Below are 12,657 nucleotides of genomic sequence, written 5' to 3'. Positions count from 1 at the left end.
GCAGATTGGTCAAGGGTGATGGAGTTCCAGGCAGGGTTGTGGGCATTGAAATCACCGACTAGGATAAGGTCATTTGGGTTGTCAAAGAGGAGGTTAAAGTCAGGGGTGTATTGGGGGGGACAGGAAGAATGTGGAGGAAGGTAAAGGTTGATGATTTGTGTAGGAGAGCCATTGCGGGAAATTTGGATACCATCGATCTCAAGGGGGCCATTGGAAAGGTGATTGAGGTCAAGGTGGGTGAAGGGGATGTCATCGGCAATAAGGAAGGCTATTCCTCCACCAGGTCGGTCTTGACGATCCTTCCTGAGAAAGTTATAGCCAGGGAGGGGTTTGGGATTGGATTTGCTGGAGAGTTTGGTTTCTTGGAGGCAGGTGATGGGGATGTTATGGGTAGAAATAAGGTTGTGGAGTTCATCTTGGGTGGTAAGGAGGCCATTACAATTGAATTGAAGGACAAAAGGTTTACCAGGAGGTTTTCGGGGGGCAGGGGTGGGTGGAGGAGGGGGCGGGGGTGAAGGAGGAGCTGCAGGGGAAGGAGGGGTAGACGGGGAGCTAGGTGATGGGAGGGGTGTAGGGGGAGATAAGTTAGGAGAGGGAGGGGGTGAGGTTGGGGGGGAGCAGGAAGGGCAGAACCAGAAAGGGGAGTAGTGGGTGGCAGATGGGAGGAGGGAGCATTTAGGGTGGATCCATTGGAGGCAGGAGTTACATTGGAAGGAGCCAGTGGATTTTGTAACACCTAAGGAACAGACTGTACATGGGAATTTAGGACCGCGGGGTTTGGATGGGGGTGTTGGTGGTTGGGGGGAGATAGGTGAAAAGGGAGTTGTTGAGGCAGAAATGCAGGGTGGGCAGGACCAGTTGGAATTGTAATCGGATTTGGATGGAAGGAGGGAACATTTAGGATGAACCCAAAGTTGGCAGGAGTTGCAGAGGAAGGCACCAGTGGAGCGGGTAATATTGCGGGAGCAGGTAGAACAGGGGTATTTGGGGCCAGGATTCGGGTGGATGTCGCCAGAGAGGATGAGGGGAGGAGGGGGAGGGATGTTGGATGTGATGTGGTTATGGAGGGTTGGAGTTGAAAGGCCTCCAAGGCCTCCAGAGCTGACAGGGGCTGACTTAAAAGCCTATTAGGCCAGCCCCTTGGTGGAAACCCGGACAGGGTGAATGGTCAAGCAGGTGTGTTTGATGCAGGTTTGCCCGGGGACTTCTTCTCCATCTCCCCGGATAGGACCACTCCGGAAAAGCTTGCATCCTCGGTCCTTTTAGGTGTGTTTGATGCAGGTTTGCCCGGGGACTTCTTCTCCATCTCCCCGGATAGGACCACTCCGGAAAAGCTTGCATCCTCGGTTACTTTAATCTAATAAACTTACACTAAAGTTTTCTTTCTTTTGATGTTTATAATTTTTATTGACTTCAGCTTTATACTGTTAAGGGGTATTACATTTTATGTTCTGTCTGAAAATATATATGATTATCATTTTACAACTAACAAAAGTCTAATAATAGGATCTAAATAAATCAAACAAAACTATTAACAAGATTTGAATAGAAATATTTTAATTTAGAAAAAAAGACATTGTAAGAAAATTATGAGTAAAAGCTGTCTCTAGTAACTAAGTATAATTAGAAATAGGATTTGTAGATTACTTTAACTGATATTATCAAACATAATGAAAATCATTAAAATAAGAATTTGAATTTGATAAGATCATATAACAATCATATAAACTTTTGAATTGTTTAATACTAGGTTAGGTTGGGTTAAAAAAAAAACTAAAAACAGGGAAGCCACACATACATAGTTAAAGCACTATAGGTACTATTTCTACTAATAAGAATATGTAAATAATTTAGTCGCATAATTCACACTTTGAACTGTATTGTGTCTGTAAAAACTATCTATCTGGAGAGTATTCTTGACCATTGTAGTTGATTAAATCCTAAAATATTACAAAATTAAATAGAGCCATTAAGGAGGTAAAAATATTTTTGAGATAAAGTTAAAGATACATATTTCCTTATCATTATTTAGATGTGTCTTCTCTAACGACGCATTTCCTGTGCATTACAGAAATTGTTTGATATTGTTTGTAGGTCATATTCTAAATATATACGACTAATCCAAATTTTCCTCAATGTATAATTTGATGAGAGTGGTATCCCTCTAATTGTCAATCCAACATATTACAAGTTTAAATCAAAATAGCCTCAAACCATTGCAGAACCTATTGGAAGCTTTCTTAAAATGGAAAACTTGGTTTTGTGTTTAGTGAGGTCTTACTGTAAATCCTTATAATAAAGTAACAAGATGTCTGTCTGTTTGTCTGTACTGAAGGATATCGCTAACCGATCAGGTTCTTTTTAACAGGGTATCTTCTCATAGGTCCCGGGAAGGTTTGTAACTATCTGGGGGGAGGGCACCACCACCCTCCCGAGAGAAATCGCCACTAGTATAAAATCTCCCCCTTAAAAAATCTAAAACTAAAGTAAAAAATGCTGTTAAAGGGGGAGGTGTCAACCTCCCTCCCCAAATTTTTTTAAAAACCATTTTATAATCTAAATAAAAAATGGGTTTTGGGATTCAACTACCCTCTCCTCAAGTGCCCCTTGAGTCCATTAGTAATAGGATAAAATAGTAAGAACTAAATATCAAATCTGATAAAATTTTCAATTTTCAATACCTGATTTTGGATGGCATAAAAAAGATTCGCACATTCATTAAAATAATTTAATTGTTTAGCTTAGTCTGAAAAATAATAAGTATATTGTAAGACTCAATAAGATGAATATAATGTTCCCCATTCAATAGGACCAGAATCAATATAATAAAATAACAAGTATTGATACAAAGTTAGATTTTACAGATATTATATTAGAGGAAAATAAAATTCAAGAATTATTTTAACAAAAATAATTTAAATTGAATGATGAAAAGTAAAAAAAAAAACAGTATATACAAAATATTATTAGTTTAAAATATTTGTTAAATCTACTATGAATAAATATTTACATATTAGCATTTAGGTTATCATATTTCAATCTTGTGTTCAATAGAATTTATTTAATTATCATCAGGATTCTGTTTACAAGAAAGAGCTGATTTTTAATGAAAACTTTTTCACATAAATGAACTAAATAGCCACTACATATTTCATTTTGGCACTTTCCAAAATGCAAATGTCAAAATACATTTATAACAAATTCGCAATTTGGGTTCACTCATTTATTAAACATTTTATTTTTATCTACTTAAACAAATTTTTCACTTTCAATTCCTTCTCCCTCCTTTATTTCCTCTTTTATAATTACTTCCACACTCTCAGCCTCAATTTTTATAGAGATAGAATTGATAGAGAGAGGATCCTCATCAGGAGTTTCTTTTTCTTTTATTTCTAGTTTAATATCAGCTTCACTACAATCAACAAAACTGGTAGAAGCAGAAGTAGAAGTTGTGACTGTATTATTAATAGTTTTTAACTTTTTCAGATGTCCAGCTGATTTCTTATGGTTTGCAATACTAGAACTTTTGTAATAAGATTTCTGGCATAGTTCACAAGAGTATGGCATCTCACCAGTATGGATCCTCTTATGTACAATTAAATGACTTTTTTGTGAGGAAGCCTTTTCACATGTATCACAAGAGTATGGCTTCTCACATTTATTGTTTCTTTGTGTCTTGTAAAGGCACTCCTGACGGTAAATGTCTTTTTACATGTATCACATTTGAATGGTTTCTCTTCTGTGTGGATCCCCTTAGGTCATTTAAATGACTTTGTCGTGAAAAAGCCTTTTCACATGTATCACAAGAGTATGGTTTCTCTCCTGTGTGAAATCTCTTATGGTGAATTAATTGGCTTAGTTGTGAGAAAGTCTTTTACATGTATCACAAGAGTATGGTTTCTCTCCTGTATGAATCCTCTTATGGACTGTTAAATCAGTATTTTAACGGAAAGTTTTTTCACATGTAACACATGAGTATGACTTCTCTCCTTTATGGATCCTCTTATGGTCATTTAAATGATTTTGTTGTGTGAAAGCTTTTGCACATGTATTTCATTTGAATGGTCTCTCACCTGTATGGATCCTCTTATGTCTTTTCAGATCCAGGGCGACCACTCCAAAACCAAATAAATATAGTATTTTTATAGTATATTTTTAAAATCCATATAGTATATATATATAGTATATTTTTTCTTACTCATATAGTATGATATAGTATCGGACTTTGTTTTATTTAGTAATACATCTATAATACAAAGTAGAACGATGTCTGTCCGTCCCTTAAGATCTCGGTAACCACTGAACCGATCGGATTCTACTCTTGAGGGTATATACCTATTGGTCCTGTGGTGGTTTTAAGCTATTTTCTTGGGGGGTGGGACACCCCTAACCCCCCCAAAAATAAAAAAATCCTCCCCCCCCCCCCAATTTTTTTTTCTTTTTTTTTTTTGATGAAGTATAGTTTGAAGATGATGAGGAATAATTATAATTATTATTTTTTGATGATGTATAATTATAATATGATGAGGATGAAGATCCATCACATGTACTACATTTATTTTTTAATCACCTCTTGGGGCAAAGCCCCTAGAGGCTAGGGGCGAAGCCGCTAGTAGTATATAAATCATCAATAATAACTCAAGGCAAAGCTGTTATCAAAGTAATTTCACATATAAGGGGGGAGCGAGGGGGGGGGGGGGTTGCCACTTTCACTAGCTCTTTAATTATTAGGCTAGGTATTAATGTGAGTCTATAGGTCATTAGGGATAAAAGTTTACTTTTGGGTAGAACTTCACGTATATTTAATCATTTTTTGAATAGGTCTCCAGGTTCAGGTGCTGCAGGCTAGCTGGAAGGTGGTTTCTGGACAAGTAAAAAAAATTTAAATATTGTTTGAAGAGTTAGAGATCAACTTATTAAACAAAAGATGTATCTTTATGTTATTAACTTACATATCTGAAGAAAAAAATAAAATCAGACTCCAATTTTTGGTCCTGCAGGCCTCCAGGTTCACTCTGGACAGGTGAAAAATTCAAATTTCTTTTTAGAATAGTTAGAGGTCAACTTATAAAACAGAAAATGCATCTTTTTGGATGTTATTAACATAACTGAAGAAAAAATTAAAATCAACCTCCAAGATCTGGTTCTGCAGGCCTCCAGGTCCACTCTGGACAGGTAAAATTCAAATTTCTTGTTTGAAGAGTTAGAGGTCAACATATTAAACAAAATATGCATCTTTTTGGATATTTTTTACATATTTGAAGAAAAAAATGACATTTAGCCTCCAGGTTCAGGTGCTGGAGACCCTCAGGTGGACTCTGGGAAGGTAAAAGTCAAACTTCTGATTTGAACAGTTAATAGAATATTTGTTAAACAAAATGAGCTTATATTTGGATGTTATTTATATATTTTAAGGAAAAAATAAAATTAGCCTTCAGGTGGACTCAGGACAGTTATAACATCAAAATTTTAAATTTAAGGAGTTAAAGGTTAGTTTATTAAACAACATAAGCATCTTCTTTAGATACTATTTATGTGTTTTAAAGAAAAAATGACAATCGACCTCCAGGCTAGGTTAAGGTGCTGCAGGCCTCCAGATGGACTCTGGACAGGTAAAATATTATGTTAATATATAATAATATAGTTAATATTATCCAAATAAATGCATTTTCTGTTATATAAATTGACCTCTAACTCTTCGTATAAGAAATTTGATTGTTTACCTGTCCAGAGTGGATCTAGAAGCCTGCAAGCAGCGTGTCGGAGCTGTTTAATTTTGATGCGGCTCCGGCTCCGCGGAGCTGTATCTGGAAAAGCTATATAAAAGTAGAAGGATGTGTGTCTATTTGTTAAGTAACAATAGTTTTTCAGTTTATTATATGGAAATAGACCGTTGCCATACTATAATATTACTTTTAAAAAAATCCTTTTTAGCTAATCTGGAGCCGGAGCCGTTTTTAACGAAAAATACGGCTCCGGCTCCAAAAAAATGCTCCCGGCTCCGTCTCCGAATCGCTGCCTGCAAGACCTGAACTTGGGGGCTGATTTGTATAAGATCAAAAAATACACATTCTGTTTTGAAAGTTGACTTCTAACTCTAACTCTAAAAATAAAAAATTTTATTTTTTACCTGTCAAGAGTGAACCTAGAGGCCTGCAGGACTTGACCCTGGAGGCTAATTTTCATTTTTTCTTCAGATGTTAATAACATCCTAAATGATGCATATTTTGTTTAATATAAGTTGATCTCTAAATCTTCAAACAAAAATTTTTATTTTTTTTACCTGTCCAGAAACCACCTTCCAGCCTGCAGCACCTAAACCTGGAAACCTATCCAAAACATGAATAAATAAAAGTGAACTAATACCCAAAAGTAAACTTTTATCCCAACTAACCTATAGTCTCACATTTATACCTAGCTTAATAATCACGGAGTAAGCGAAAGTGGCAAAACTTTTCCATCCCCTGTTAAGTTAATTCTATGAAAAATAACTGATACCTATTTAAAACATAATCACAAACAATAATATACAGTTGTTAGATGTTGACACCTAAGTTTTGAATTTTAGATTTTACTGTACTTTTTAAATTAAAACTGAAATATTTTTTTGTTGTTCTATTAATTGCCTTAAAAAACGAAGAAAATAAGCCATTAAGCATTAAATTCTGATAACTATAAGTGGGGTAAAATTGCTTTCAAAAAAGTTCTCATAAAAAAACACACTGTATTTTCAGGATTTTCTCAATTACTGTAGAGCTTTATGCATTTTTGTCATATCACAGTATCTTTTGATAGGTTATTTTAGGTTAGGTTAGGTAAGTCAAAGGTTAATGATTGCCCCTCAGAGATAAAGCCCCCCGCAGGGGCTAGAAATAGGATAAATCATACTGTGAAAAAAGACTAAACACTCCTTTAGAGGCTTTGTCTCAAAACTGAAAATATTCGTTTTTTGTAATTTAAATTTAATATTATATAGTATATATAGTAAATTTTGGTCAAATAAAGGTAATATTATATAGTATATATAGTAAATTTTTGTCATATAGTATGATATAGTATCCAAATTCATCCTATATAGTATAAATAGTATATATAGTATGCAGTGGTCGCCCTGCAGATCACTAATTGTAGAGAACCATTTTCACATGTATTACATGAGTATGGCTTCTCACCTGTATGAATTCTTATGTGTACTGTCAAATTACTCTTAGTAGAGAATTCCTTGCAGCAGATATGACACTTGTTCATGATTCAATCTTATTTGTTTTTACACCTGAAATTAATAATATATGACATTATTCCTAAATAGATAAGAAAATAATAATTCTTTGATACTTTATCTTTGCTTTACTGTGCTTAAAAGGGGGTTGTCCAACCAATAATACAATTCTAATTTTATCTGGAGAGCACAAGCAACGCCCTCGGTCCCCCCCCCCCCCCAATCCTTCCTATTTTTAGAAAATACAGTGGGTTGTGAGTATTTGTTTTTCTTTATTACTTAACTACTAAATTAAACTATACATTTTGTGTACTAGCCCTGTGGCCCTACTCTCATGCTATATAACCTAACCTAATCTAAACTAAATAAAACACAAACATATGAAAGATTACCTCTTCATAAAAGCGGGGTTCTGACTAAACATTTTGAGAGAACTATTCTTATTTTACATGAAATTTTTTTTTCTTCCTATTATAGGTTTGTACTACACTCTAACAAAAAACATACCTAGTCTTTTATCAAGATTACTTCAAAAGTGAACTGAATGATTCTCAGTGGTTAGCCAAGTCTTTTATTTGGACAGACAGACATTTACTTAATTTAATTTGATAAAACTAAACATACCTATATTTTAGTTTTCTTTTTATGTTTCAATATTAAGTTTTATAATATTTTGTCTTCTTTCATTTTATATTCTGTCTGAAAATAAACATACAATTATTTTACAAGTAACACGATTTTAATTATAACAATTAATTAAATATGAGAAAATGATAAATATATTTTAAAATTAAAGAGAAAGACAGAAAAATATATAAACAGAAACAGCATCTACACGATTTAGTGGAAATTTCAAAAAATTTTACAATATTATATCAATAAGTATTCCTCAAACTTAGGTTAGGGTTAATTGGGTATGTAGAAGGTAGCCCTAAAGGGTTAGGACGACACATATGTTTAAACAATAAAGCAAACAAAATATATAAGATACTACCTATTTACACAATTTTACAAATAACATTTTCTTCAAAGAATCTTGATTTTTCTTTTAAATTGTTTTTGGATAAGTAATATTATTTACACATTACATCAAATCTTATTGCAAACATAATACAGCTCTTGCTAAAAGACGTTTACAACATATTCGCAATCTAGATTCATTCATTTATCAAACATTTTTATTTTTATCTGCTTAAACAAATTCTTCACTCTCAATTCCTTCTTCCTCTTTTATTTCCTCTTTTATAATTACTTCCACACTCTCAGCCTCCAGCTTTATAAAGAGAGGATCCTCATCAGGAGTTTCTTCTTTTTTTATATTAAGTTTAATATCAGCTTCACCACAATCAACAAAACTGATAGAAGCAGAGGGTGTGACTGTATTCTTAGTTGATTCCGACTTTTTCAGATGTCCAGCTGATTTTTTATGTTTTGTCAGTATTGAACTTTCACTAAAAGATTTCTTGCATAAGACACAAGAGTATGGCTTCTCTCCTGTATGGATCCTGTTATGACGAGTTAAATTACCATTTGTACGGAAAGCTTTTTTACACGTATTGCAAGAGTATAACTTCTCTAGCGTATGGATTCTCTTATGGACAAATAATTTACATTGCTGTAAGAAAGTCTTTTCACATGTATCACAAGAGTATGGCTTCACTCCTATATGGGTCCTCTCATGGACAATTAAATGACCTTGTTGTGAGAAAGCCTTATCACATGTATCACATTTGAATGGTTTCTCTCCTGTATGGATCCTCTTATGAACAGTTAATGTAATTTGTTGTGAGAAAGATTTTACACATGTATCACAGGAGAATGGCTTCTCGCCTGTATGAATTCTCATATGTCTTGTTAAAACGCTCTTGTGGGAGAATTGCTTGTGGCAAATATCACACGACAACATGATGAATTTTTAATTGTTCTTGCACCTGGAATAAATATTATTCAATCAAAATGTAGATAATAAAATAAAAATTTGTTGTCATATTGTCAATAACTTTTAGCTGAAACCCATGGACGTCCACAGCGGGCGGTGGGGAGGTAAAGGGGTGATTCCCCCACCCCCGCTTCAAAAGTTTTTACCCCCTCTCACAAATAAAGAAAGCTTGGACGTTCTTGGCTGTACCAAAAACAAAATTAAATAGGGTAGGTTATTTGAATTATTTATTGGTTAACAAAGTCTTTTTTTAATGACAGACAAAAATCCTTCCTCTATAATATTAGAACATTTTAAGGTTATATTTCTTTTTGATTCACCACCAATATAGAGTTGCTACACTTTCACCCTTTTCTAAAGTTTTGTAGAGTATTTATGTTAACTTTGAAAAAAATTTTTGTCTATAGTTCTTTTTAATAAGAAATACAAATATTTAGTGAATATTATCGTTCTACTGCTATTTTTAAGCCTTAAAACTCACACTTTTACGGTTTCTTTAGCGCAACCTACTCCTCACTTCATGAAATCAACACGTACATCCACTCCCCCCCCCCCTATACCGGAAATCTTAACACTAGAATTTCAGAGATTCTACAACATAATATTTGCAATATATGATGATTCATTTTTTAACCCTGCCTGTATTAAAGATACACAATTATAATATAGTTATCTGCGTAACTGAAAATTAAACCACATGAATTGCTCGATAACTTAGCCAGCTAGAATAATATGTGACCAAAATTATTTGATAGTTTTTATTTCATAATATAGAAAACTGACTTACTTTACTTAGCTAAAATAACTCGTTTTTTTATAATCTAAGATTTTCAATTCATTTTATATTCAGTCTGAAAATAAAAAAAAATATAATTTAACACAATTATAATCATGAGAAAAAAATGAGAAATATATTGGATAACAAAAATGAAAGAAGTTTTACAATGTAACATCAATTAGTATTCCTTAAACTTAGGTTAGGATATTTTAAACAATAAAGCAAACAAAATATATAAGATACTACCTATTTACAAATTTTAATTTTGACAAATAACATTTTTTCAAAGAATTATGAATTAAATACTTTTTGGAAAAGTGATATTATTTGCACATTACATCAAATCTTAAAAACAAACATAATTAAACACTTGTTTTTAGACATTCACAACAAATTTGCAATTTAGGTTCATTCATTTATAAAGCATTTTATCTACTTAAACAAATTCTTCACTCTCAATTCCTTCTTCTTCCTTTATTTCCTCTTTTATAATTACTTCCACATTCTCAGCCTTCATGTTGATAGAGAGAGGATCCTCATCAAGAGTTTTTTCTTCTTTTATCTCTAGTTTAATATTAGCTTCACCACAATCAACGAAGTCGAAACTAGTTGAAACATAAGGTGGAACTGTAGTTTTAGTAGATTCTTTTTTCTTAAAATGTCCAGCTGATTTATTATGTATTGTCAATTGTGTTCTAGTTTTATAAGATTTCTGGCAGAATTCACAAAATTATGGCTTCTCTCCTGTATGAATCCTCTTGTGGACTGTTAACTCACTACTAGAACGGAAAGCTTTGTCACATGTATCATGTATGGATCCTTTTATGTTCTTTAATGCACTTGATGTGAGAAAGCCTTTTCACATGTATCACAAGAGTATGGTTTCTCACCAGAATGGATCCTTTTGTGAACTGTAAGGTGATTACTGACTGAAAATGGCATTTCACATGTATCACATTTGAATGGCTTCTCACCTGTATGAATTCTCATATGTCTTGTTAAACTACCCTTCTTAGGGAATTCCTTGTAGCAGAAATTACACTTGTTCATGATGGATTCTAAATTGTTCTTGCACCTGGAATAAACAATATACAGTGTGTTTTTTTTTATGAGCACTTTTTTGAAAGCAATTTTACCCCACTTATAGTTGTCAGAATTTAATGATTAATGGCTTATTTTCTTCGTTTTTTAAGGGAAATTATGAAACAACAAAAAAAATTACAGTTTTTGTTGAAAAAGTACAGTAAAGTTGAAAATTAAAAACTTAGGTGTCAACATCTAAAAATGGTTTTAGCGCATTTTTCTTATGCTCAAATAATCAACCTTTTGCAAGAATGGCTGCTAAACACTTCAAAGTTGAGATATAGAGCTGAAAATGTATACAGATACTATTAGGGACATGTACTAGAACATATCAAAGTTTGAAGGTCATATCTCAACCAGGGAGGGAGTACTGGCCCCCCAAAGTCGACTACAGAAAATCCATTTTTTTAAGAAAAATGCGCTAAAACCATTTTTATATGTTGACACCTAAGTTTTTAATTTTCAACTTTACTGTACTTTTTCAACAAAACTGTAATTTTTTTTGTTGTTTCATAATTTCCCTTAAAAAACGAAGAAAATAAGCCCTTAATCATTAAATTCTGATAACTATAAGTGGGGTAAAATTGCTTTCAAAAAAGTGCTCATAAAAAAAAACACACTGTATAATAGTAAAGTAGGAAATAATAATTTTTGATCTTATTATTTCATTTTCAAAGCTACTCTAGAATTAAGATGTCAGTACAGTCCCTATGTGGGTAAAATTATTAGATGTACTCAATATCCCTCTATCTCCTTCTCTCTCAAGTTACGTGGAAGCGCTCATCTACGTACAACATACATGACACACACAAAGTACCTAATACATAAAAATAAAATAGTGTCTTATCAAAACAAATAAACTTAAGAAAATAAACATGTTTTAAAGAATCTCAGCATTTCGGGTCTACAAAACTAGTTCTAATCTTATAATTGTACATTTTATATCTGCGGAAAGCTGTTTATAATATGACGCGAGAGATAACTATTGTTATCATTTCACTTTAATGTAAATAAGAATTTGTAATAATTTGAAAATTTAATTTTATCTCTGATATTTTACTCCTTGTAACTAACCCTCGGGTAGACTCTTTGGCTAATATGAGACAAACGCTGTTGCTTATAAAGATACCTGCACTGTGAAAATGTGAAAAGTAATGATTTAGCAAAAAAGATATTTTGTTCAAATTTCTTAAAATGAAGTGAGTAACGTTCTGACTAATAAAAGTAAGATTTAGCTTGTCTCGCAGGGGTTAGTTGTAAGGGGAACATCTACAAAAAATCAAATGTTTCCAAATTGTCTGATTTTGTGCGAATTTATGAAAACAAATTCTGGTACAATTAATGAAAGAAATAATATTTACCTGATTATCCGTTATCTGAAAAAAAAATCAAAAGGTACAAAAAAATATTTAGATTTGCAAAATAAAAAAAATATTTTTAACCAAATAATTTCAAATATCCAACAAAAGTAGAAAAATAATATATACAGATTTCATATAGATAAAGTAAGTGTTGGGAGGGTTACAACTTTCACGTACTCCATGATTATTATGACTAAAAGTTATTAATGTTTGAAAATATAACCTAAAAGAAAAGTTAGTTTTTTCCAAAATAACCTATAGTCTAACTTTAATATCA

At 32.8% G+C, this 12,657-nt stretch overlaps 1 protein-coding gene and 1 long non-coding RNA gene across 2 annotated transcripts; both read right to left on the bottom strand.

The window, feature by feature from the left end:
* Nucleotides 1-1,442: 1,442 nt before the first annotated feature.
* Nucleotides 1,443-3,070, bottom strand: LOC145322955 (uncharacterized). The gene is made up of 2 exons (XR_013880849.1): nt 2,682-3,070; nt 1,443-1,940 (listed from the first exon to the last, which is right to left on the bottom strand). It is a non-coding gene; the product is annotated as an uncharacterized LOC145322955 (long non-coding RNA).
* A 4,923-nt stretch (nt 3,071-7,993) lies between these two features.
* LOC145323431 (uncharacterized) lies at nt 7,994-10,011 on the bottom strand. Its single transcript, XM_080165841.1, has 2 exons — nt 9,946-10,011; nt 7,994-9,150 (listed from the first exon to the last, which is right to left on the bottom strand). The coding sequence occupies exon 2, from the start codon at nt 9,123-9,125 to the stop codon at nt 8,412-8,414; it is 714 nt and encodes a 237-aa protein (XP_080021967.1). The 5' UTR covers nt 9,126-9,150; nt 9,946-10,011; the 3' UTR covers nt 7,994-8,411.
* Between the last annotated feature and the right edge of the window lie 2,646 nt (nt 10,012-12,657).

Source organism: Acartia tonsa, chromosome 6 (genome assembly GCF_053477335.1).
Source record: "Acartia tonsa isolate MP-2025a chromosome 6, ASM5347733v1, whole genome shotgun sequence".
Taxonomy (NCBI): domain Eukaryota; kingdom Metazoa; phylum Arthropoda; class Copepoda; order Calanoida; family Acartiidae; genus Acartia; species Acartia tonsa.
The sequence above is the reverse complement of the archived record's forward strand: the minus strand, read 5'-3'. Positions and strand labels throughout refer to the sequence as shown.